Source organism: Eleginops maclovinus, chromosome 19 (assembly GCF_036324505.1).
Source record: "Eleginops maclovinus isolate JMC-PN-2008 ecotype Puerto Natales chromosome 19, JC_Emac_rtc_rv5, whole genome shotgun sequence".
Taxonomy (NCBI): Eukaryota; Metazoa; Chordata; class Actinopteri; order Perciformes; family Eleginopidae; genus Eleginops; species Eleginops maclovinus.
The window spans coordinates 6,483,713-6,511,524 of NC_086367.1; the positions used below are offsets into that span (position 1 = coordinate 6,483,713).

At 40.2% G+C, this 27,812-nt stretch overlaps 1 protein-coding gene across 1 annotated transcript in view; it reads left to right on the top strand.

The window, feature by feature from the left end:
- The first annotated feature begins 997 nt into the window (after nt 1-997).
- The window catches only part of rock2a (rho-associated, coiled-coil containing protein kinase 2a), a 44,434-nt gene continuing 17,619 nt past the window's right edge, over nt 998-27,812 (top strand). Inside the window, 16 exon segments of the mRNA XM_063908869.1 lie at nt 998-1,852; nt 18,437-18,518; nt 18,629-18,729; nt 19,089-19,226; nt 19,521-19,527; nt 19,530-19,780; nt 20,549-20,693; nt 20,888-21,026; nt 22,399-22,490; nt 22,598-22,757; nt 22,855-22,909; nt 23,934-24,022; nt 24,708-24,756; nt 25,169-25,304; nt 26,441-26,532; nt 26,943-27,189. Of these exon segments, the coding sequence (XP_063764939.1) occupies nt 1,754-1,852; nt 18,437-18,518; nt 18,629-18,729; nt 19,089-19,226; nt 19,521-19,527; nt 19,530-19,780; nt 20,549-20,693; nt 20,888-21,026; nt 22,399-22,490; nt 22,598-22,757; nt 22,855-22,909; nt 23,934-24,022; nt 24,708-24,756; nt 25,169-25,304; nt 26,441-26,532; nt 26,943-27,189 (1,882 nt within the window). The 5' untranslated portion in view covers nt 998-1,753.

Sequence of the window (27,812 nt, forward strand, 5' to 3'; positions counted from 1 at the left end):
GTGGCAATCATGTGTATGTCTGCTCATACACTGTGTCTGTTTCTCCACCTGCAAACTAACTTGCTCTTCCAAAAAATAAAACTGTTAAATGCATCACTTCCTGGGGGTGATGATATAAGATTTTTCCTAGTAAACAGTGAGCTCATATCAGCTTTGTTTTGAACAGCAAATGGCTGCAAGTCGAGTGACAGGGGGAAATAAAAGGTGTTAATTCTGAAGAAACACTACATACTTTAAGTAGGCGCAAGGTGAAGGTATGCATACTGTATGTGGTCCAACTGCTCCCTCTGTTGTGCCAAACAGGATACTTCACATTTCCTGACAACATGATCCGAAACTCCTACACTTTATTATGTATTCATTTCTTATAATTATTAGACAAAAAACAATTTGTCCAGGAATCCAATCAATATATTAATAGCCTCATGCTTTCATTTATATTTAAATTCTTGCTAAATAATTCATTGTTTTTAAATCATTTTTACAGAGACCCCTGAGATTGTATATGATCTCTAAAAGTTGATAAGATAAGTTATATAAAAACAAAAATGACAGGGAGCTGGGTATATAGGGGCATGTTGCAGAAATCCATTGATGGATTTTTATCAAATTTGGTGGACAGGCTTTAAGCCTGGAATTACTAGTTAATCATTTAATCTGACATTTGAAAAACGGCAGTCATTTCTCAAAAACAAAACAAAATCCCAAGGGTTCACAAGATGGACGAAAATATACTTATTTTTGAAAACAGTAATGGAATGTTGTATTACCCAATCACAGAATAGTCTATTTGACTATCATTACATTATATAAAAGATACTATAATATGTGCTTGTCGTTTAACCAGGTAGATATTGATATTAAAATAACTTGAATGCATAAACAATTTAGGGACAGATGCGAGGTAGAGGTGCAGGAGGACAGGACGGGTGGCTTATGGGTAACTGAGTCATCGGTGTGTTGATGTCAGGGGGAGGAGAGACTCCAGACTCGGTCCGTGTGTGTTGGTGTGTAGATGTGAGTGCACGGTGAAGAATTCAGCCGCCGGAGGACTTTCCTAAACGCATTAAACTATTCATTAGTGTGGATAAAACCAATAAAGAGAACAAAACAAGGAGCACACATGTGAAAATGCGAGAAGAAATCCAGGAAGAGAGTGTGTTCTTATTAAAAATTCAGCGCGGGAGAACACACATTATCGCCCCTTCGGATGACCTGTGGCAGCACCGAGGATAAACTACAGCAGCTTCAAACATTACTGAATGGGCTGAAACGAAGCGGAGTGTTCACTAAAGAGCGAGTCCAAAGCATTTCCCAGCGACCAAAACCCAAAGGGAAGGGGAGGAGAGGGGGGCAAAGAAAACGCCCTGCTGCCTGTTGCTGGTATCTCCACATTCAAACTTTATCGCCGAGTTGGAAAAATGCACTTTTCTGTAAACGGGAGAGGATAACTCTAAAGTGTAACGCTATTTTGTACAAGCTAAAAGTCACGCGGCTAGCTAACCGAAGGCCCGCGCACTCGGCAAGTTTCGGCTCCCGAGGAAAAGCCTCTTCTTTGGGAATATTTTTTCCTCATTGTGCACACTATTCCTGGTGGAAGCGATTTGGGTGGGCTGAGAGCCCAAGGCTTGCTCCGCTAGGCCCACGGCCATTAGCCAGGCACAAAGCGTTTTCACATGTAAACTCACACACACTTTGGAGAAGCTCTTCATAATTTTACTTAACTTTTTTTTAACGAGCCGACGCTGCAGCCATGTCGCTGGGAGCGGAGAGGAGGATGGAAACCCGGCTAAAGAAGCTGGAGGACATGATCAGAGAGCCCAGATCTGCCATAAACCTGGAAAGTTTGCTGGTAAGTCAAGTGGGGTACATCTCATAGATTAATGATAATGATGCCATGTTGTCGATGTGTTCACACGCTAGATGAGTATGCCCACACTTGGTTATGCTATTGACATTCTATATCCTGCTCTTTTCTTCATTTCATTCCCAAAATGGGACCTGCTACTGTTAGCATTGTTGTTTTGACGTTAGGCTGTCATGCTGCTGCTTATGACTATTCTTTATTGTTTTTTCCCCCAATTTTCTCATGCTCTTTCCATTCTGTCCTGAAATCAGATACATTGACATCATTTCCCCTTTTAAAAAAATAGAAAAATGTCAAAATAACAGCCTCATGGTGCAGGGATGTACTGTAGACAGGCCTGATTAATAGTTAAGACTGAGTGCAGACAGTGCAGTTTGGAGCTCTGTAAAGCGTGTCTACAGATTAGGATTAACTAGTGGAGAATGTCCCATTTGGTGTGTTCATGGAGACTAATATTTCCGGCTAAAACTCCCTTCTGGGTAATAGTAGGGCCCACCAGTCCCAGTGAGTCCCACTACCCACCAGATCAACACACATATTCAGATTTTCTTGCATTTATGGATGATTAGAAAGATGTTGGCACCATCTTTTGCCTCAGACTTAACCATTACATCTTGATAAAGTTGTGTTTTGTACCACTTTTATGTCTTGGAGTCTTCTGGAAACCAGTATGATACAATTTAGGCTACAGCTTTTCAAGATCGATTGATAAAATCAATAACTGCTGAATCAAAACTCCTTAGAATATGCATATATTATATATGTAAAACTAAACCTGTCACTTCATATCTTTACCTGTCAGCTCATTAAATTGTTTGCACATTCCATATGTGAATGTTACATTAAAGCCCTTGTAATGCATTGGTTCAGACAGATTTGCAGCATGTGAATCACACTTTAATATGTTTTTGTCTTGCTTCCCATTTCTGGGAAGTGAGCTGCTGCATTCCACTGCTGTTTCCTCTGAGCTGATTTTTCAGTCTTTTTTTAGTCATGTCCCTGTGTTTACATGTGTACGATTTAATCACTTTTTATTTATAACGTATTGAGTGACAATTCAAATATTGGTTTACAATCAGAGGAGGGAATATTCTGATGTAGTCTGATTTATAACTACACGATGAGTGATGTTAACCCAACAAAGTCAAAATCAGTATTTGAATTTTCCAAACTGATACGATCTGATGCCAACATGCATCACCAATCAGATACCGAAGCAAAGGGAAGTTGTTGTCCTTTTTGCAAAAAGCAGGAGTTAGATCTTACTGTTGGAGAATAATGTTGTAGAGCAAAGGATACCCAACTGCATCATCACTGTTTATCTAAATCAAATCGTAAGAAGCCTTGGCATTTTTCATTGCTTTCTCCTTGTTTCAGCTGTATGGCTGCTGCGTTTCAACCACAAATCAATTGTTTTGATCTAACATGAAACTGGCTTCCTGGTCAGACGGAACAAACATGATCATGAAAAAAATACCGTTTGTTGTGGCAGGTAACGATTGCAGAGAAAATGAAGAGGAAAATAGAATAACAATAAACATAAAGAATAAATCTAAGGTTACCTATGGAAACTAGTGACCCCATTGTGGAACACTGCTTTAGTTGACCCTATTTTTCCCAAACGTTTCTGGTGTTGTCTATTGTGCACAGGAACTAACCATTCCAAACTGATGGAAAGGGCTTTGAATGCTTGGACCACCTAAACCTGGAGTCACCGATGTTGGGTGCTAAACCTAATGTCACTGTTTAAAGTGACTGAACATAAGGATCTTTAAACACTAGGCTTTTACTGTAAATCAGAGCCAGCTCTGTGTCACAGGACCTACTTTAGGTGTAAAGTAACATCCGCTTTAGTGGTGGTGTTTGAATTTCTGGGCCTCCTAACTGGATCTGACAGAGGGCAAACACACTGTCGAGTCTATCTTAAAAAGCATCACTTCACCCCTTTTAATGGGCCCCATCTAGCTTGGGGCCCCCTGTACATACCCTCCCCTGTCCCCCCCTTACACGACTTGAGGCACTCCTGCTCTATCCCCTCTTCCCTTAAAACATTTAGCAGAAAAATAGCTTTAAACACCGGTGTTGTTTACTTCCTGCACGCGAGCCGGAGAGATGGAGGTGTTGAGTGTTTGAGACAAAAGTTGAGTGGGAAGCATGCGTAGGAGGGAGCAGGCTGCACTTTTCCATTTTTAGCTGCCTTGGAGCGAACACAGGGATCAAGAAGTTCTGTTGCTCACGGTGGGATTCAAACACGCAAACAGTAAGCGCTCAGAAATGTTATTTTTTGCAGGTTGAATAAAACAATTGCATACTTAAAGTGCCTTAATAATTGCTCACAGGCTCATATTCAGTAAACGATGAATCACACATCCCCTGCTATTGTGGCATAGCAACAGCAACAAAAAAAAAAGCAGCTTTGTTGAACACATCGGTGCAGTGATGATGTTTTATTGAAGGCTGACCAGGAAGTTTGCATCGCAAAGTCTTTGACAAAATCCAATGGGATTTTTTTACTATGGAATATTTCCGAAAATGATCTCTGTGGCAGACACACAATTATGACACTTACACATTTTGTTCAGCTGGATAATCTCCACACATATGTGAGTTTTGAAATGTAAATGCATTAGGCAGAAGTTAAAAGTTAACGTTATGCACAAACTACATCACGGTCGCATGGCTGCGCTAAGCGAAAGGTGGCTAATGTTTCGCTGTGATGGCGTTAAGTAGGAATTTAGCCACTTCTTAGCAACCCCTATGTGTATGTATGACACAAAGTAGCTGAGGGGTATTTACTGACATATTTTATGTTGAAGAACCAAATGTGAAAATCTATTGGGTTAACCACGGACCTTATTTAAGGCATCTAACCAAAAAGTATTAAATTCCGGGTTTTAGGACTCATTCCTGCATCGGTTTTGCACTTTTCATTGGACTTGAAGTAAGATGTATTTAGAGAGCAGTGGGCTGAATACCCTGAGGATACGGAAAGCTGACAGTGAAGAATCTGCAGCATCTGTCAAGTAAACCCACTGACCTTCCTGTAAAGAAATCTAACCCCCTCTAAGCTGGGAAACGCAGTATTGTACTCTGACTTTACTATTACACAGCAGAGATTCCTTTTAAAAATATTTTGTCATCTGTAAGGAACCTTAAATTACACCTGCTTTCAAAAATGACAGAATAATCAGCGAAAAGCACATAAATGGTGCTTTAACGGCACTATAAACTGTGGTTATATAAACTGCAAATCACTATATTGCCTCTATCAGCGTTCGATCAAATGCAACCTGAAGAATCAGCAACCTTCCCCTTGTGCAAACTGCAGGGATCATTATTTGGCAGAGCACCACTGCTGACTGAAGTTGGCTTGGCAGCTCCAAGCACAACGAGTGATTGTCGAGGGCTAGCGAAAAGAAAGGGCATTTCTCTTGATAAAGAAAAATATGGACACTTGATTGCGAGTCACATAAGTTCTGCTGTCCTGAAGGAAATTACCTCACTGTGTAAATAGTTGGCAGCTATATGTGGGGCTCAAAGTCCGTGCGAATGACTGCACTTTCCCCTTTCACTTTTCAGCCTTATCTCTTTTTCTCTGGCTCTGCTTCTACCTCAGCCCCTCCTCTCCGGGCTTGTTAAACACATTGCAGGTATTTTAACTGGAGCGCCAGTCCAAAGCCTTTTGATACAGCTGCAGAGCGGGCACTGCCAGATAACTTTATACACAGCACTTAAGAGTGAACGATATTATGAGATATCAATAGCTGAGAGTTTGATGTCTTCCAGAACATATCTTGGGGGCGGTCCCTGGGTGTCTCTTTCATATTCATTCACTGTGGTCCTGTCTTTACTCAGCAGTAGGTGAACAAGGCATTTAAAAACATGTACTTTTTACAATTTGTAGTCACTGAAACACTTCACAAATGTCATTTTTCTTTCAGGTTTTTTCTGTAGGGCTGCACAACACTCTAAATTGTATCAAAATTGTGGTATGGATTTGTGCAATATCCAAATTGCTGTAACATCTTGTGCAATATTTGGTAAAATATGTGAAAGAATAATTCTGAATGAAGTATTGTGGTACTGCAGGGAAGTCCCGGACTACAGACTTAATACAAGTCCTAGTTGTTACAGATCCTCTTACAAAAAAAGCCCCCACCATGGACGTTTTATTCTGGTTTTCAATGATAATTTGAATCATGTTTCTGAAGGGGTCATTCCCGCCTATATGGCGAATCATATCGCATTTTGCTTTCAGTGTAAATGATTATTATTTAGCTCCAAATCGTGCAGTTCTTTTCTAGGGCTGCCCTCGTCTAAAGATTTTTGTAGTCGACCAATAGTCGTAATTCAGGGTCTACGTCTATGATGTATTATGATTTATTAACATCAGGGTTTTGTCTAAACCGGGTTACTTTTGGCATTTGCCCTCATACCAAAATGACGATTTTCCCTGTAAAATGTCAAAGTGATGCCAGAAAACTGAATGTCAGAATGATCATATAGTATAGAGGCGACTTTTTGCTTGGGGATTTTGCATGTCACCTTGTGGGGCTTGTCCTTTACATGCTCAGAGAGATAACACTTTTGGATTTCTTGCCGGACAAAATTACCTTATTGACCAGACTCTGGACTAATGAAACAATTAGTCGACAAACACTTTTTAAGCCAACTAACATTTAGTCGATTGAATGGGGGCAGCCCTAGTTATTTGCATATTTGTTGAAGGGTTAATCTTATTCATACCCCACAGTCAAACTACTTCACCATAAAACAGACTCCTGTGGTTATGTGTATATAAGATCCAGGATACACGTTGTTCTGCCCCTATTTTTCTCCCAATATGTTGCAAATGATGGCGACCATAGGCCACGAATGGTTGCCAATTTCTTCAAAAGTTGGCTAGTGTCAACATGGCAGCCGTCACTTTTGAGCACTGAATACCTAAATGAACTTTTGTTGTTTTGCATATAGTGTTAGATATTTATTTCAACCCTCTTTTTCTGTTAGTTTCTCTCTTCTTTTTACTCAGTTTATCCCTTCTCTCTAATATATCATTTTTATTTATCACTTATCTTCTCCTCCGGCATCTACATTTCTTCATCTATTTCTTATCTCTTTGTCCTAACACAGGGACTTTTTCCTTCCTTGTGCCTCTGAGGGGAGGTGGGGATAACCCCTGGGTCTCTTGTTCTGTCCTTACCCCGATAGTCAACCTGAGTGTCTGCTCCGTCTCTGGAGTGCAGTTGAGTTGCTCTCAGGCAAGCAGCAGCAGCAGCAGCACTCCTGCCTTCAATGTGCTAGCTGGATAGAAACACTGCCTTATAAGGCACTGGGGACGGTGGCCCCGGCCAATTTTTTTTTCCTGCAAAACAAGCCAGTCTGTCTGCTCCACACCTCCTCTGGTGAGACGCTCGGGCCTCTCCGCTGTCTTTTTTTGGTTTTTGCTCCACTCCAGTGAAGAAGACCCCAGCGTCTTTCGGTTGTGCAAGTCCTCAGCAGTCTTAAAATGTCACACTTCACTTCGGCTATGTCTGAAGGTTTCAGAACCAAGCAACAACTTACCACCTTTATTCAAGTCAAAAATGGCCCTTTGGACCAATATCCACATTTCACTTGTGTGTCTGTACAAAGTAGCTTAACAGTTTACCTAGTGAAAGGAATATCTTAACGTCTTAGGAAATATGCTTATTTACTCTTTTAGCTGAGAGTTGGATGACCAGCACAATACCACGTACATTAAATATGTAGCTGCAGCCTGTTAGCTAGGTTAAGCATAAAGACTGAAAACAGGAAAAACCTCTCTCTGTCTGAAGACAACAACATTTTCCTTCCAGCACCTCACAAGCATTTTATATATAGTTGGTTTAATCTGTGAAAGACAGAAGTGTTATGGTGGAATATTTTTGGGCCACATGACTTCCTGGGGTTTTCAATGCAAGATACAAAGTCTACTATTCATTCAAAGCCAGTCTTACGAGATACTACAGTGATGTCAAAATACACAAATGACAAATTCATCTGTAATCAGGTTACAGTCAGAGTGAATTTTGACAGCTTTTTGGTCAAATGGCTTGTTAAGGTTCAAATGATATCAAGCGTTCTCTTGCTGGTTAGCGATGCTCATATACTAGCCAGCTGTCTTTAAATGCACGTTTGTTTCCTGGTCTCTCACGCATGAGGTTTCCTGTTGGTTATATTTTGTGTTTTATGTGACGCAGGATGTCAGGTGTCGTCAATGGGTGAAATAACAAGTTTACAGGGAGTCCCCCTGGCCCATAGTCGGGCACCCTCCAGAGAGAACCACAACATGTCTTACTACGTTCAGCGTTCTTGACAGATTGAACAAACAAGTTATAACAAGTTCATCATTTTATTTGAAAGTGACTGACTGGAGCTTTACAGGGTGTTATGTGGCACGTTGTTTATGCAGGGTTTGGACTGAACTGGGTAAAGGGGCGCTGCGCCCTCGTACCAGAAAGCTGATTTTCCACGAAACATTTTTAAGTGATGCCAAAAAACAATATTTCTGATCGTCAAAAAACGGTATAATTACTCTAAAAATATAATGTCAGACAGCATAGACGGCTTTAATTTCACAGAGCTCCGAATAAATATGGGATGGATGTCCGGTGGGTCTGCCGGTGGACGAGTGGCAGGCAGCAGGCTTACACTGAATTACTCTGGATTTATGTGTTGTTTGAGGTGCAGTATATGATTCCGCAGCTTTAAGACATGAAGAAACTATTATTTTCTGCCTCGCTCTAATGCAGTATTTTCACTGGAACTATATTTTTCTAGAAAAGCCCCTGGTTTGACTAGCAGCAATGTCATAGAAAGTTTAGAACATCTTCTGTCGTATGTTACATTTGGTGTGATAACATTAGCTGTTGTGTTAGCGTTAATGATCTTCATTGCTTTCTCATTATCCCACTATTCTTAATGGAGATTCACATTTAAAAAGGAGACTGGCTGCACTTAAATTGAATTGGCTGAACTGCTGCGAGACATCAGACAACTTTTGCTGCCTGTACTTTGTTACAAAATGAAAAAAAAGTAATGTATTTGGAGGAAAAATCCTTTTAGTCTTGTTATTTTGCTTTAGAAGGTGAAAGAACTCCCCCAGCTCGCTGTAAAACATTCATTATAAACTGAGCAAAAACCAAAGTCCGGCAGCAGCACAAACACCCCCCCACACCCCACCCCCGCAGAGACACACATGGATAAAAATACACATACTTTACAGCACATTATATAATGGGCCAATAGAGCAAGACATGAGCTAATCCAAGATCCACCTTGCAGGGATGTGAGAAGGAATGCAAAAAATGAGGAAGAACTTAATCTCAAGGAACAAATTGTTTTGCTGTACGTCCAGAAAAATATTACTAAATCTATGCTATGACTCAGAGCCCCATCTGGTTGTGTGATACACTGCTGTGAATCTCAATTGTGAATATATTCTCATACATTTGGACTAGAAGCAGAGCTGGAGTGAGATGTCTTTAGGTGTTTACGGCAATGTATGGTTCTCATCTGAAATGAAACCTATACACCAAGATTTTGTCTTAATCTGGCGGATCTTCTTGTCTAGACATGGCTGAGATCATGTGGACACAACAGTGCTCGAAAACAATTCAAAAAATGAACTGAATCTCTAATCTCTGCAAATAAGATATCACAACTCTAATGGAAAATGATACTTTTGATGAACTTTCACTTTCCACAGATCAAAGTGACAGCCTATGCAAATAACATGTGGTTGACGGTCTCTAATGTACAAATCTTGTGAAATCGGTTTCCGTCTTGTGCAGAAATCTTCAGCTTGTGAGGGTTAAAGAGTTTTCTACCTGAGTCTAGGTGTATTTTTAGCTTTAGATGAGGGTGTGAGTGAGCAGAGAAGAGAGCAGGAGTCTCCCACGCACAATACATAACCCATCCTTCTGGCCACAGCAGCGTTATCATTTCATCAGAACCTGCTGCTGAAACACATCCTCCTACACACACACACACACACACACACACACACACACACACACACACACACACACATATGCACAGGCTCGGGTGCTCACGGATACACGTTTCTGTTCAATTTCACAGGCAAACACACTATTCACTTGATCTTAGCAACACTCAGGCTGCATTGTGTGCTACCAGCAGCAACCGCAGAACAATTCAACACATTACCAAACTGCTATGGATTGTCACTGAGTTTAGACAATTGTCATTTCCCTTTAACAAACCCAAACAGGAACGTAGAGATTAACAAAAGTGATTGTTGTAATTCAAATAGTTTGTGTTGAAACTTTAAATATGTACACAATTTAACCATACTCATGCTAAGAGTTGAAACTGAGAAGCTCGATTTGAATTCAAGCCCATTGACACCATTTTTATGCTTCAGACTTGTTATAGCAAGTTTTTCCACTATCTATTTATGGCGGCATAGCTGCGTTCTTGACTGACAAACATAACAGAATAAATAAAAATGAACAACGAAAGATGGAAGTATTCAAAGCTCATGTTACATGATTCGTATGTTTTTCTTTCACTCGATGTGATAGTAAACTGAGACATCAAAATGGTTTCTTGGAACTTTAGATGTTCAGTTTTTGGATGTTTTTTGCTGACATTTCCTGGACTTTAGTATTATTGGAGAAAATAAGTGCTTGGCTTAAATAGAGCAACATCTACCTGTGACCCTGCAGTTTAGAGCAGTTCATAATAATAACAACAGAAAACTTGTCATTGTCCTTTTTCAGATCATTTTCTTTTAGGGGATTTTTCACGGGCAACAAGAGGTTTAAGTATCCAATATTTTGCAAGAAAAGTCCTGACTAAGTAGTGTTCACATGAGGATTTCCGATATCGTTCTGCAGCACCCCCCTCCATCACGCCCAAGTCATGTTGCCTTTCTACAAATGCAACCCTTGTCAGATTTTCCCTTTCCCATTTTTTGGATTATTTGCACACCACATGAATGCAGCACAGATGCCCTATCTCGCGATGTTATGGAAAGTGAATAGAACTTGTGTTTCCGCTTCAGAATGAAATAGGTTCTTCCTTGGCCAATCATCCCTAAACGATCATCAGGCCAGGATATTATTTCCATAATCCTGTTGACAGACAAACCAAAACCTCCTTCGAAAGGTTAACAAAGTCTGATCTTGGAGCCCCTTGGGTAATGGATAATAAAGAGATAACTGTTGGTTGCAGCTAATACATATCACACACGTCTTTATTTTTATACAAGATCATTCAATAAAACATGGACATGCATTTGGAAACCTAACCCCCTACTTCTTTTTTCCCCCTTTAAGTGGGGTATTTGGAGCAATCGGACAGTTTAAGGTTAATACACACGCAGTCCTCCCGTTCCTGGCACATTCCTCAGTATACTTTATTATAAAGCATGGATGCCAAAAATGCACAGGGCACCGGAGCATGGGACAGAAATATGTCAAAAGCAAGAGTAAGACATACTCGTGTTATTCCCCGTGGAGACATTCGCTGTGCTATTTGTGAGCCTCTGCAGGATTCCTGCCGTTGTGTCTTTCTTCTCTAGAGTTTACGGGCCCTGCCTGGCACGGTCCCCTCACTCTGCCCGGCCCACCGTTTATCCCCACAACTATTTTTAAAACGGCTGGAATTCAATCAAAACATTAAGTTTCTGCTCAATCCTTTTAAAGCCCAGAGCAGTGCTGCTTGTTTTCCGTTCCACATGCATGAGGTGGGTATGAGGGGAGGAAGATTTTTTTTTGTGGGGGAAATAACTTCAAATTGAGCAGGGAGAGTTTGTGATGGGAATAGTTTGGTTATTCCTCTCTGCGTTTAGCCCCTTTCAGCTCAACATCATCACATTCCTGACTATTGGTGGATCCACGTGGCTTTTTATAGAGTGATAAAGAGTGGAAGCAGGCGGAGGCAGAACGACCGCTCCGTAATGTCAACAGAGGGGTGGGTAAATAAAACGGAAAAGAATAGAATGTGCCTCAAATGGGGCTCTTGTAAAACTCCTGCCTGCTGCTGCTCTGTAGCCAGCTTTCAACTCTTTGTATTTTTGAAGGAGTTGCTAGGCAACCAGCCATAACCTATTGGCTGGATTACAGTATAGCAGAGATAAGATGGTGAAGTGCTGTCTAATAGATCCATAACAACTCCTACTGATAAGCCGAACTGCACAGATAATGCTCCAGGAAGACATTACTGTAAGCTGCAAAGGGAAGTGTTTCTCGAAGTTGGGCAAAGGACACGACATCGCAGTTTGTAATTATTTACATTCTCTTCATCGAGATGTAAGTAAAGCCAACATCACTGTGGATGATGGAGGGAGAATCTGTGTTGGCCTGGGACACGTCCAGATATGCCGGATGCATTAAAGTTTAAATGGTCATTACAGCTTTACACTTCCCCAGATACTTGTCAGTTATTTAATATTTATAAATAGACGCTTGAACCGAGTAGCCCCACAAATGTCCTCCAGAGCCTTGTTGGCATTTTTCTACTGTAACGCTAATGGAAGCAAATTGGTATAACTGCTGGGCAGCCAGTTATCTTGTGGCACTCACACGCAGTAAACAGCCTGTTATGTAACACCTATAAGACCTATCTTAAAATGTCTGCTTAAATAAAGCATTTTGAAGAGTAATGCATCCCCTTTTCAGGAAAAAGACACGCCATTACAAGCTAAAAGCAGGTCTATAACACTTCTATCTTCACTTTATCCAAGTATACCACGCAGTTTGATTTGCAAGATATTTTATTTGTACTTCTCCACTGCAGAGCCCCGGGCGCCTCTCGCTGTCACCAGGGCAACGTGTGTTTATTTATTCATCCTTTCTCCAAACTTGATTCATCTTGTTTAATGAGGAGATATAGATATGACAGGGAAAAGGAATAATATGTCACCAAGAGGTCCGGTTTGCCTGTAGCTATTCCAAGCATTACAACAGACTGTTTGTTTTGTATTCCTCGTGGCAACTGTAGACAAACCATTGTCATCTTTTTCATGTCCAAAGTTGGAAATCTGTGAAACCTTTTCACAAGAGTCTTTTTAACGGCCAACCTCCTCTACCTGCCACGCTGCTTCGTTGATCTCTTTGTGATTGTAGCACCTCCGACCTCAGTGTAACAGTACGTGATTGATTATAAATGCGTCTGTGTGACGAGCAGTGACCTTTTCCTCACAAAGCACTTATGAACTATTCAGAGACACTGGATCTCTATTTGCTTTGGATTGCGACTGTCCATTGCCTCGGACAGAAACTAGGATGCATCTCCGGTACATGAGCTCCACCTGTATCAGCTGTGGACGGTTACACAAGAGCAAAGGTCAAATCGGCATGTTTTACTGCTGATAGTAAGCAGCAGTCCCTCTTCCTTCACTTCAGGAGGCCCGAAACATTTCCGAGTTGTACGGTTTACTTGTTTCCTTCTATGAAATCAGTTTGGCTATGCAAATTGTTTTGATATCGTTTATCTACAAAGATATTAGCCGCCACAATAATTGTACTCTAGAACCGTTTTACTTGCATCTACAGATTTCCGCCTGATAAGGGCAATAAATAAACAACCCAATAAATCCATAATAATTTGTCATAAAGCACAGACCTACATTTTCATACTGATAATATAAACTTTGGAAATAACCAGGCCCAGTTTTAGGTCTTTCAAATGTTTTGAATTAGTAACCAGGAAATTGGGGAGGTGATAACTCATTTCCGGGTTTAGGACTCATTCCCGCACCACTCTATTCCAGAGCAAAATGTGTTTTTGAAGGAAATATGAAATCACACCTCAAAATCTGACACTGGACTCTGTAAATGAATAATGTAACTCAGAAAAAAATGGAAACAGTGTATCCTCAGTGGTGAGGGCAGTTGTTTGTTTTGTTTCCTGTGTAGCCTGACACAACCATAGTGTTTGGTAATATAGCTACAACAGCTGCTTCTTCTCTTAAAGCAACCACTCGGAAGCATTCAGACAACAAAGACATGCATGAGTCAGACTGACAAGACACGATTGGGCGTTTATTGAAATGTAACTGTTGCAAATGTATAGGCCAGTAAATTGTGTCTAAACATGAATTGGAGTCTTTGTGTACATGCTCAGAATTGTATAGAATATTGTACAATTATGAGGTACTTGTACTTGGAACCCAATATTGTACTACTAACTGCATTGATCAGCTTTAGTTACTTCAGATCATTAGCCTATACAAAGTATAGATCAAACTCATCAAAATAGTATACACAATTATTAGATTTAGCTCCACTTTAACAAGCTGCTATAAAGACATTAATGCATTAATCTTTCCTTTCTAATAATATTTCTTGGCAAGAACCCCCTTGTGTTTAATAAACATTGCTATATTTGATAGGTGATTGTGTGAGTGTGAGTCCTAAAACCTGGAAAAGACTCAGCATTTCAGCTCTTCTGGTTCCCTCGTCTCGAAGTAAACGGTTTTTGAACGCGTTTGTGAACATTGAAATAAGGCCTTTGGTTACCACAAGCTCAAGAGATGTGGACGCTTTGTTCTACGTCATAAATACGTCAGTAAATAGCCCAAATATCTTGACGCCGTCAGTGTCATTAAAACAACGGTTGCTAACAAGTCACTAAAAGAGACTGCTAAATGTTATCACCTTAGCTTAGCGGTGGTGACGCGCAGCCATGCCACCATGATGTAGTCAGTTTATAGTCTTAGCTTTTTATTTATGGTTAGAAAATCCCAGTGGGGTTAGTGTGTCGATATTATCCTGCTGAACAAAACCTTCAAGTATCATAAACGTGTGTTGGCCACAGAGCTTATTTTCTGCTGTACAGCAATCCAATGGAGAAATCCCATTGCTTTGTGTCAAGGGACGCGTTGTAATGCTAAGTTCTGGGTCTGGCATACAAAAATAAGTCATCACAGCACCGCTATAACATCACAATCCAGTATTAGATAAATATATGATTCTGAAATGGGCTTTGATTCCAATGCCTTTGTATTTTTACCTTGAGTGAGAGTATTTTAACATTTTGTTTTTAGTACTTTTCCACCACTAGTCACACCTGTAGCTTTTATGCATGTGTAATTTAAATGTTGACTGCAGAAAAGCAGCAGCAGCAGAGAATGCTGCCTCAGAGGAAATGACTTGCACACAGGGACTGGCTTCATGACACAGTGAAATTATCTGCCGGCCCCGGGGTGGGGTGGATCATTTCCTGTATTGCTGGGAGATCCTCGTGCTTGTGTGTGTACGTACATACACACGCCTCCAACAACCCCTCTCCGCCCCCCCTGGCGTGTGTGTATTTTTTCGCCTTAAATAGTAGTTTTGTGTGAGGTCAGTCCTTTAATGGGGAAGTGAGTTTGTGATGATGAAACGGAGTGTTCTGTTCGCTGCTGACTGATCGCAGCCGAGCGGAGAACGATGGGGAGAGCAGGAGGACAGGCAGATAAGAAAAAGAAAAGGGCAAGAGGGAAAAGTGGTGGAGAAATGAGAGGATGTGAGGGGGACACGGAACAGAACATGCCATCCTGTAATGATAGGAGGAACAGAAGAGTAGAGGATGACTTTGAACGTTTAGGGAGTGGGGTTCTTGTGTTCTCTCGGATAACATTTTTACTGGTCCAGTGTTTCACACAGCTCCACACTGACCGTTCTGGAATGCGTAGCTGACACAATTTGATAGATGACTTCCTTATTGTAACACACTGTAACGATTAGGGGTTTACATCAGTCTGTCCTTTGCTTATTTAATGGTTTCCCTACATTGCCCTCGGTCAAATACTACCCATAATTCAATGAGTGAATGCTACAAATACTCAGCTTGGGTTCAGTTGACCTCACATGCTGCCTCAGTGCAGTTCCCTGCTGTATAAAGCCACCTATAACAACACTTACACAAAAGTAATAATACGGAGTCCTGAAACTGACAAAATGTGCTAAAGGATTATCAGACGATTTCAGAGATTTAATGATATTATTAGAATGGAGTTTAAAAGCTTGTATACCTTTCTTTAACCATCAATCAGTTGGTAAAATGAAATATATAACCTTCTATTTTTCTTTTAGTTGCTCGTTTGAAGTACCCACTCATTTATCCTCGTGTGTTTTTATCTTCTTGGCACACATTCGAACATGTCCTTCTTTATTTTTCAAAAAGCAGTATCTGTCTCACCACATTTACAATGTTCTTATTCATATCCATATTTGTCCACAGCAGTGATGAACGGTTGGTTTGTGTGTGTGTGTAGGGAAGCTATGAAGAAGACTGTGTGGCTAGCTAGCTTAACTGAAATGAAAGGTTGCTAACTGTGCTAAACACAGTTTTTTTTCCCGTTAGCTACCTATCTTAAGATAACTTTGATCATACATGTACATATGTTAACTATGCATTTACTGTACTACATACTGCTGTAGCATTAATGCATGAATATTGTAGCTTTAGCTAATGGCAACAAGGTCAGCTAGCTAACTTCACTAAGAAGCTCACAGACACCTTGCTTCAATAACTTTGTATTCATCTTCAAGAGCATGTCTCCTTTGTCTATCTCATTAAAATATCTTTTATGTTTATGTTTATTTCTCCTTTCAACTTTAGCTACAATTTGGCACTGTGGTGTACCATAATATGATACCTGAGATACTAACGCTAATATTGGTATCGGGCTACACAAAGTTAGCTTTAGCCACAGGATGTTTTGTCTGCCTACTTTGAAATTGAATTGAATTTGCTAACCAAATAATAACTAACCATGATCCAGAATATGCAAACATACATGTTTTTATGTATTTGTATGTCTTCGTTTGAAAGACAAATGAACTGGTTAGAAAAATAGTTAATATGTGCTCCTAATGTAACAAGCTGTTTTTCACAAATTAATGTTGGTTGTTTCAATCCTTATATTCTTAAAGTTAGTTAAATATAGATTCAATAAAACCATATTGAATGCTAAAAAAAATCCCCTCTTTGCACTAAATAAAGAACTATTTATTACAGACAGTTCATTATAGTCACCATAATCGATGTTCAGTTCAGATTTATGAAGCTTTTGCTACGAAGTGGATTCTTTTCCAAAACTAATGTCTTGACCATTAACTTCAGCTTTCATGTAATATCCTGTGTTTTGTTCATAACCTGTAAGAGGCATTTTCTTTTTACGTTCGATCAGGAATATTTAAAAAGTACAAACAAGTCCTTTGAGTACCATGAGTGTAATATACCAGTGACTACTCTCTGTGCGGAGGTGACTTCATCTTCACAACACAAATAAATCAAACAGTCACAGTGTGTTCATCGTTTGTCTGAACATGAATATCATTGACAGAATCAGGAGAATTGCTGCTGATGGAACAATTAGTCATCCTGCCTCTCTGTCTCTAAGATCAAAGCCTTTGGTTAGAAACCATTTTCCCTTTGTGTACCTTAGCTGATGTTTATCCATTCTGTTAGTTTGATCCCTGTCGAATGAAACGCTCGGCCAAGCTGTTTATTTTTTGAACTTGCTGTGTAGCAGTGATGCATACGTGTTTTTGTTCAGTGCCGGTGTAAAAAAATATACAAAAAATAAACTCTCCTTAGAGATGCAGTCATTGGTCAGTAATGTTAAGTTAGAGTCCTGCACCTCACTGCCTTTATTGGGTAGAAGAAATTGGTTTTGCTTCATTTTCCTCAAATTAGAGTCTGGAACGATGTTCTTTTGACTTTTATGTTGCTACCGTTTTCATTTAAGAGGACCTATTATGCAAATTTTAGGTTCATATTTGTATTTTATCCCAATAATGGGACATGTCTCCATGCTTTAATGTTAAAAAATGTCTTTATTTTTCTCATACTGCCTGTGCTGCAGCACCTCTTTTCACCTTCTGTCTGAAACCAGAGTCCAGTCTGCTCTGATTGGTTAGCTGGCCTGCCCTGTTGTGATTGGTCAACCGCTTAGAGATGTTTCGAAATTGTCCTGCCCCTTAGCCTATCATGCACAATGTGTTGGAGTGTAACATAATGATATCATTATGTCGCAGAATTTCACAAGAGTCCAATGGAGGCGAAACACAGAAGGGAACACAGGGACTTTATTCTTTGCTGACCATTTACATGCACACAATCCTATATAACACACTACAGGAAAGGAGAAACCCCAAAAAGATTAAAAGGGCCTCTTTAAAAGTGACTTATGAAGTATAAGTAATGACCCGTTTCCTCAGTAGCTGGCTGCATCAGATGTTCACACCATGCACCGTCATACATGCATTGTGTCTAGAAATTATAAGAATGCAACACTTATATTTTGACACTTACACTGATAATTCATTTCTTGTGTGCGAATGAATGCCAATGATTGACGAAACACGTCTTGGTCTTTGTGTCCTTGTCATGTTTTAATTTCCATACACTTGTGGTATGACATATCATGTAATGATCAACACACTCTTCTATGCAAAGAATGTGTTTGACTTGACAAGCAGCAGCTGGGGTCGCTCAGATGATCGTGTTCCTGTTAATTCTGCAAATTATACATGCGACACATTCTTACCACCCAACTCGATGATTAATTGTTCTTTTCTGTCTGTGCAGGACTCTATAAATGCCCTGGTCTTAGACTTGGACTACCCTGCACTACGCAAGAACAAAAACATCGAAACCTTCTTAAACAGATGTGAGTAACTTATGTGTTTATGAGACAGAGATGGAGATGCCCTTTTTAAAGCTAAATATCTGTTTTTGTGGTACATTTAAAAGGTCATTAATTGGGTTCTATATTCTCAGATGAAAAAGTCATAACACAGACTCGAGACCTCCAGATGAAGTCGGAAGACTTTGACAGAGTTAAAGTCATCGGTCGAGGGGCATTTGGTGAAGTCCAACTTGTGAGTATTGTTTTACATTTATTTTGCTCATTGCATTTTCAAGTCACTAGGGTTTCTGGAAGACAGCACATTAATACATGGAATTACAACAGCTGATTTGATGAGTTGGTCTTTATTCCAAGTAAAATCATTGAAAATATCTGTGTTCAATGATTGAAGAAGTCTAAAAGAAATGTGCTTTAATGCACCACATTGAATTGACAATATGTAATGATCCATTATGATGCATTTTAGAAGAGTCAGTGATTTTTTTTTATGATTTGGCCAAAATGTGACTCAGAAAAGTTAGACATTGAAAAACATCTCAAATTCTGAATTACTTTTTCATCTGTGAATTCCTCTGTTTCTCCGCCCTGCAGGTCCGGCATAAAGCCTCTCAGAAAGTCTACGCCATGAAGCTGCTGAGCAAGTTTGAGATGATCAAACGCTCAGACTCAGCTTTCTTCTGGGAAGAGAGGGACATCATGGCCTTCGCCAACAGTCCCTGGGTTGTGCAGGTAACAACAGTTGCTCTGCTTATGAAGACCCCAGTTGATAAATACAATATCATACCATGTCCAGCTGTTTTTTGATAGTTTAAAAGTTTATAAATAATTGTGTTTGTGCAAAGTATTGTATTTCACAATTTCTGTTAGTTTTTTACGTATTATTGCTAGAATGAAACACAGCCGATCAAGAGAGCATGTTATTATTGGAAATGTACAGATCCACATTGTGCATCCCTATGCTTCAGCAATACCAAAATAATAGAGTAATACTAAACTAATGAGAGCTCGTGTTTGGTCCGTCAGTTGTGCTGTGCTTCCAAGATGAGCACTTCCTCTACATGGTGATGGAGTACATGCCGGGCGGAGACCTGGTGAACCTCACCAGCACCTACGACGTGCCTGAGAAGTGGGCCAAGTTCTACACAGCGGAGGTGGTGATGGCTCTGGACGCCATCCACTCCATGGGCTTCATCCACCGGGACGTGAAGCCCGACAACATGCTGCTGGACAGACTGGGACACCTGAAGCTGGCCGACTTTGGCACCTGCATGAAGATGGACTCTGTGAGTTGTATACACGTGCAGCAGCATGTTGTGTTTATTGATGCTTGTTTATAGAGCAAATTAATAGATTTCTGCTAGGGGAGGCACCACGGTATCACAAATCTCAAGCCACCGGATGACATAATAGCGACCCAGTACCTTTTTTTCCCCTCATATTAAATGTTTACAGCACATTCTGATTTATTTCACAGACTGTGTTGTATAGTTGTATATAAACTTTACAGAGCATACAGTATATATTAAAAGGCTTTCATTTTTGGATACAAAACATACCAATACTATACTTTATTGATTTATTTAGCCAAACAATATTATAAATCCCAATTTCCTATAAACCTATCTGTGTATTAATGCTATAAATGCTGGGGTAAAGCTTACTGTAATTATTTCCTTTTTGCTTCAGATATTCTCAATAGTCTCATGTGTGACAGATCAGTTTGAAACTGGTAAAGGCTAAATGACCCTATATAATGTACATTTGTATACGAACACTTTGTTTATATGTGTTGGCATTAGTAACAGTCAAGGCCATAATTTCATGCACAAAACAACTGTCTCAGTCTTTAAATCAGCCCTTCTAGTAGTGCATCAGAGATTTTTCACTATGATGTTACTCAGTTGAAGCAGGAGTTTTGCTTTCTGTCTCATTCAGTGGTTTGTTTTGAATAATATCCATCCTTTTTCTTCAGATGCAACACAAAATTGACTTTAGGGTTCCTTAAACTTGCCGGATGTCAAAGGATCTTAATGTGTGGCTTTGTATTGCAGACCGGCATGGTGCACTGTGATACGGCGGTGGGGACTCCGGACTACATCTCTCCTGAGGTGCTGAAGTCCCAGGGAGGAGACGGCTATTATGGCAGAGAGTGTGACTGGTGGTCTGTCGGCGTCTTCATCTTTGAGATGCTTGTTGGTAAGGGAATACAGAATGAAGTCAGTGATTTTATAGAGTGGAGAAGTGCTTTCTGAAAATATGGTTGCGTAATAAAGGAAGGTACTTCTGTTCATGTACTGTTAATGGCCTGTTGGAATTTTCTTAGTATAAACCTGTCTGTTTTGAATAATCCTGTGCAGTTTATTATGGCTGACTTGCTGTTTTGCTGTTAGGTGACACACCCTTCTACGCCGACTCTCTGGTGGGAACCTACAGTAAGATCATGGACCACAAAAACTCCCTCAACTTCCCTGATGACGTGGAGATCTCCAAAGACGCCAAGAATATCATCTGTGCCTTCCTTACTGACAGGTATGTGTGCAGCTGAAATAACCCTCGAGTAAAGCTAGAAGGAAACAGCAAACAATCAAACAGCAAACAAAAACCAAAACATGGCTATAACCATGGGGAAACGAGTAGGCCATCAGAGAATGTAGTTGTAGCAATCATTGTTTACCTTAAAAACAACATAACAAATGCAAGAAAAGTTAGCACTCCTTTGTGTGAGGTATGTGTCCCATTTTTCCCAGAGGGCATCACCTTTGTCTTAAGCTGAACTTCCTGCGTTCCATACATTCACTGTTTTTAATTATGACTACCCATTGATCGATAGCGGGAGGTTCCTTACAGAGCCATAGCCTTCTTATGGCTTTTTTTACTCGCTTTCATAAAGATTTCAAAAAGATATTGGCACAATGATATTTTTGATAAATCATCATCAGTCATAACCAAGTAGGTAAGAAAAAAAGTTTGAACAATCACACATATTTACTTTAATGCAGCATTAAAAACCAGTTAAATAAAAACACAGAGCAGTAATTGTACTATGTAAGGTTACTTCTCTCAGAAACATGAGATGCTACCATCTGCTAATAAATTGTGTAGTTAGAAGAGCTAGAACTTTAGATTTTCCCATTGATACAATTCTTTTGTGCACTTGTACTTCAGCAAAGATTGACAACAGTGTTAAATTAATTTCATTCATTTAAGTTCAGCAACTCTGGTTCTCATTTGTAATATATATTGAAGAGGCTCTGTTCTGCTTTTTGGGGGATTTTCCTTTCCTGTAGTGTGTTATGTTGGTTTTAATGCATGTAAATGGTCTGCAAAGGCTACAGTCGCAGAGCTCGCTTCAGTGGGAGTTTGAAGCACCTCCATTGGACTCCTTTGTTTTTGTTTACTTCTGTAACAAAGTGACATCCTTATGTAAAACTCACATTTCTATTGGCTAGCTCTGTCTCGCGTTTGACCAATCACAACAGAGCTGGCCAGCTATCCAATCAGAGCAGACTGGGCTCTGGTTTCAGACAGAGGGTGAAAAGAGGTGCTAAAAATGTATTGACATTATGTATTGGCCATTGAAAAAACCCAAACTACATATGGAAAATGTTTTGCTGCAGCTCTATGTAGGGATGATGCCAGGAAGAGGCAGTGGGTTTCTTCTTATGTACTGCATAACTCAGACGTTACATAACATGTTGATGCTGTTCAGCTGCACACAGCACACTCATGTTTACCACTGGGTTGTTTTGTTATGCTTTAGGCCAAACAAAGTCAACATGTGTATATTTGTACTCTGGTTTCTCCTGGATATGTATCAGTAGGTCATGTTGTAGCCACGTGCTCCTGATACTGTTTAGCTGTACACATTGCTCAACATCTCATTCACTGTCTTTGCTTTAAGGGAGGTGCGGCTGGGCAGAAACGGCATAGATGAAATCATGCGACACCCTTTCTTCAAGAACGACCAGTGGACCTTCAACACCATCAGACACAGTAAGTATCAGCACAGTTACTGAGCCAATGAAATACGGCCTCCAAATCACTTCCTTTTTCCAGCATTTCTCACTTACCCTTTTCCTTTCTGCCTCTCTTCTCCACAGCGGCGGCTCCTGTGGTCCCGGAGCTGAGCAGTGACATAGACACCAGTAATTTTGACGAGATTGAAGACGACAAAGGGGATGTAGAAACATTCCCCACACCGAAGGCCTTTGTCGGAAACCAGTTGCCCTTCGTCGGCTTCACGTACTTCAAAGAGGATCAGTAAGTCTGTTTATCTAGCTGTGCTTTATCATTTTCAACCCTTTAGAGAGACTCCTTCTTCGTTGTGATCGTGACTTTGTCCGTTTCCCATCTTCAGGTTACTAAACGCTTCCAACAACATATCGGTGGCTCATGATAAATCCAAAGGAGAGGTGGGTTTCTTCACTTCCACACACTGTAACTGCCAGGTGCCCCTCCAGCAACTCTAGTAAAACTGTCCATTCCCGAGCTTCTCAGGAAATAAATTTGCCAGGCGTCAGTTTACACGACCACACAGGCCTGTTGACATTACGATCAATCCAGCTTCACTCTGTAAGAGGTTGAGGATTATGATGGAAATGACTAAGAAAGGGGGATTTCTTTTCTCTGATCCCCTGGTTTATTTGTGCTTTGTTAGAATGTCAGTGTTCTTAGTCCCACAGGAATACTTAAGCAGCTTTTATTGTGAGTGGCTGACTTTGAAGCTAATCTCTTATTAGCTTTAGTGCTAACTGAGCAGCCTAATCAATCAACTAAGAGGAAAGAGGCAACAAAAACCAGGGTTTTTCCCTGGTTTTTCCAGCTCAACAAATGCTGTTAGTACTCTTCAAAACTGGCTTTGTTGTTGATGTGTTGAAAGATAATAATGATGTATGATGTAATTGCAGATATTTCAACTGAAAAATATTTCTTTTTTGAGGCACGTGACAAATGCATTGAATAGAGATATGAAAGAGTTGCAATAAGAATTTATAAAGTTGTATTTCCAATCATATCTTTGTATTATTCAACACAAGCCTAATATACTCATATACTAAATTGCGATAAAACATCTAAATTAATTCCCTAACAGACTTTTTAAGGTTATTTCTATACTATTTATATAATTCTCGTATAACAATATATTTATATAAAACACAGCAAGTTACATAATGATATGATTAGAAAAAATGTATTCAATGTTTAATGTAATACATTTAAATAAATGTTTTAAATTGACAGCCCTATAATTAATTCTTAAAGTTTGGAGCTCTGGCGTTTATCGGCTCATAGTTTTTGTTGGAACAAACGTTCACAATAACAGCCACACAGATGGTATACAGGAACGATGGACTACTGTACATGCAGTGATGGTTGCAAACAAGCATTTGATTAGTAACACTGACGTGTGATTGGTCGCTTGTTTTCTCTCCACAGTCAGCAGCACTGCAGAAGACAATCCTCCTCATGGAGAGGCAGCTGAACAATGAGAAGCAGGCCAAAGTGGATCTTGATCACAAACACAGGTACAGGACAACTTTAGATTTCCCAACACAGTTTAGATTTAACCAAGCCCGCTTCCTTATCAGCGTAGCTCTGTGTGACTGCATCATGGATGTATGAAGAAAACGTTGCAGTCATCATCTCAACATCGCTCAAATTATATCACGTCTACTATAGCTTGGGGAAACAAACGATATATGCCGCAACATTTTATCAATTGATCAAATTGTTTATCAGACTGCAAGAATTAGCTAACTGCAGTCCCTCTCCCTCACTTCCTGCTGCTACAGACAACTGTACAAAAAGAAGCAAACTATTAGGCTTCAGATGTTTAATGGTTTATTCTTCTGAAATCCATGGTGAATGATCTTTAAAAGATGAATTAACACATCCTCAGATCTCTGTACCCGTAACAATCAGTCCTATTCATATTATATACATATTTCATCATTTCATCTACTTTGAAGAATATGTTCTATGAAGCGTCTTTAGCTGTTGAATTAATATTTCCTAAGATAATAACTCGGGGATGGTGCTCTGACGCTACGTTGATGCTTACGTTAAGCGGAGATGGGTCTGTTCCAATATAAACCGGGTTGGAAAAAGGATAGACGACTACAGGACTGTAGAAACGTTGCTTAAAGACGTAAGTTCAGCGATCATCACAGTCCGAGCTTCACTAAATATTGTTCTGTTTTCTTTCCTCAGAGCTGTCACCAGCCGTCTAGACAAAATCGCCAAAGAACTTGAGGAAGAGGTGAGTGATTATCAGGAGCAACAGTGCAGACGCAGCCAGACACCTGTTGGTGTTGGACATTGTTTTTGGCTTAGTCCTATTTTTAATATTAGCTGGTTAAATGACCCGATTTCCTCATTGGGGTCGCTCCCATTCCATCTTTCCCCAAACTATGTTCCAGTCAGATTCCTCACTTCTCACTTGACAGTGTTTTGAAAGAATGCCTAACAGTTGAATCATAGGGTTCCATAGGGTTCAGTTGGAGCCAGTATTCCAATAACCCCATTAAACTGTCTCATGTGGATTGAATTTGTGCCGATCCTCGATTGGATTCTCAGGAAGCGTTTGTCCTAAAGAGAATTCTGGAATCAGAGCCTTGTATCGGCAGCCCTGTAGGACGTGTTGAACGAAGTGTTGAATGGCGTGTTTTTAGGTGAGCAGCAGGAAGAATCTGGAGTCCACTCTGAGGCAGCTGGAGAGAGAGAAAGCTCTGCTGCAGCACAAAAGCCTGGAGAGCAACCGCAAGGCCGAGAGCGAGGCCGACAGGAAGCGCTGCCTGGAGAACGAAGGTGAACTGAGACACACAAATACTGCACATTCTATTTAAAAAAATCACAAGATACATTCCTCTACAGTGGATATACTTCATCACAGGATAGGGTGGCCTGCTTGACAATTTCATAATTGACAAAAACTAGAAAGGCACTGAGAGCACAGATAACCGCCAAGGACAGTGGTGCATTCACATGCTCCTCGGATGTTTCCATTTCCAGAGTTCAGAAGTCCTTCTTCCTTTCGCTGAGTTCATGACTAACGAAGATTTGTCTTTAGTTTATTCCTCAGAGCCTTAAATAATGCCTTGATAGCTGTGTCTGTGAATTTCACAGCCAAGAATTAATTTCTGCCAATTATTGTGACATCACTCACATTTGTTATAGAATAATAAAGAAAAAAAAAGAAATCTGATCAAATACAACAGAACATAATAAATGAACTTAAAATACCTTGGAGAAATATAACAATAGTAGGTGAAAACATAAAACATAGATAACAATAAACTAAAAACGGCTGTTAGACTGTAAACTCTGAGTTTGGATGGAGGTTTATTGACCAGCTGATATAATGTGGACATTACTGCCATCATCTGGTCAAATAACCTTTTCAAATCAAAGATAGGTATAGCATATCTCAAAAAGGTAATGAGCTCTTCAAACCCTAGTTGTGACTGTACATCTGCCAATTCCACCCAAATGAGAGTTATTTAATCACTCTCTGCTGGTCAAAATGTTTTAGCTATTTCTCCCCGCAGCAGTAAACCCTGGAAATGCTTCTTGTCTACACCGCTCCTTTTCTTGTTGACACTGCCTCCTTACTGTACTGTACAACACAGTCTGTTCTTTCTAGCTGAATGCTATTGTTTATCACACACAGCTTTTAGTTTCTATAATCCTTAATGTAACTGTTTCTCTTCTCTGGGACTCAACAACACTCAATAATTGTGGATTAATGCTATAAAACCATTGTAAAACAAGCTACATAAAAAGGAAAGACATTAACCTGTGTGTGTGTGTGTGTGTGTGTGTGTGTGTGTGTGTGTGTGTGTGTGTGTGTGTGTGTGTGTGTGTGTGTGTGTGTGTGTGTGTGTGTGTGTGTGTGTGTGTGTGTGTGTGTGTGTGTGTGTGTGTGTGTGTGTGTGTGCGCGCAGTGAATGGCCTTCGAGACCAGCTGGATGACGTGAAGAGGAGGAACCAGAACTCACACATTTCCAATGAGAAGAACATCCACCTGCAGAAACAGGTCTTTGTTTTGCCTGCAGGGACACTGATGTTTAATATACCTAGTACTGTAAATGTACACCAATATTTGTTGATGGGTTAGAATTCGAGGAAGTTACGGTCAAACTGGGTCATTAGCGTAATGTTGTAAAAGTTTTCCATTTGATTCCCATTAACGCTAACATATACACATGTATTTACTAGTTTACAACCATAGTGGTACAGTTAAAAAGTAGAATAGAATACACCAAAATGTCCCAGTCTGGGATTAATAAAGTCATTCTTATCCTATCTTATCTTAGATTTGATCATGGAATAAATGATGTTTTCTTTTAGAATAATGTACTTGATTGGACATTTGAATTGAACAGATCTTACTGTAACAAGTAACCAAACTAAACTGATCATCAAACACGTTTTCCTCCCCTTCAGCTGGATGAAGCCAACACGTTGTTGCGGGCCGAGTCGGAGGCGGCGGCGAGGCTCCGGAAGGCGCAGGCGGACAGCAGCAAGCAGCTGCAGCAGCTGGAGGCCAACGTGCGCGAGCTGCAGGACAAGAGCTGCATGCTGGAGCGCAGCAAGCTGAGCCTCGAGAAGGAGTGCATCAGCCTGCAGGCGGCGCTAGAGACGGAGAGGAGGGAGCACAGCCAGGGCTCGGAGACCATCAGCGACCTCATGGGTGGGTCTCTCACACACACACACACACACACACACACACACACACACACACACACACACACACACACACACACACACACACACACACAGCTTGATTTGAAATATGGTAAATGGACTGAATATATACGGTATATTTATAGCACTTTTCCAGTTTTTGCGACCCTTCAAAGCACTTTTACATATACAATTGACATCGGAGGTAATTTGGGGTTATGTATTTTGCCCAGTGACACACGGTCCAAACCACCGATTTTACAAATGCTGGACGACCTCTCAGCTGAGCCACAAATTTCTGTATTTATAGAATTGGGGGATTCAGCAACCAAACCAAATTCCATTACCAAATATAACATTTGAACAAGATATTCATCAGATTCTCTTCCAAATATGTTTCTGTTACTTTTCCAAATTGTTATGAACCACTCTTTACATGGGCATAAATCAGATCCACCACATATTTAAAAAAGGAAAATACGTCACTTTTAGAGCTGGTTTATACTCCCGTTTTTTTTGTTTCTCAGTGGTGAATAGCACCAAGCCAAATGCCAGGAGTAGAGTTTTCATTGAACCGAATAACCACCAGTGCGCCCCTCTGCTGACAAGTCCCGTCACATTTAAGAGACT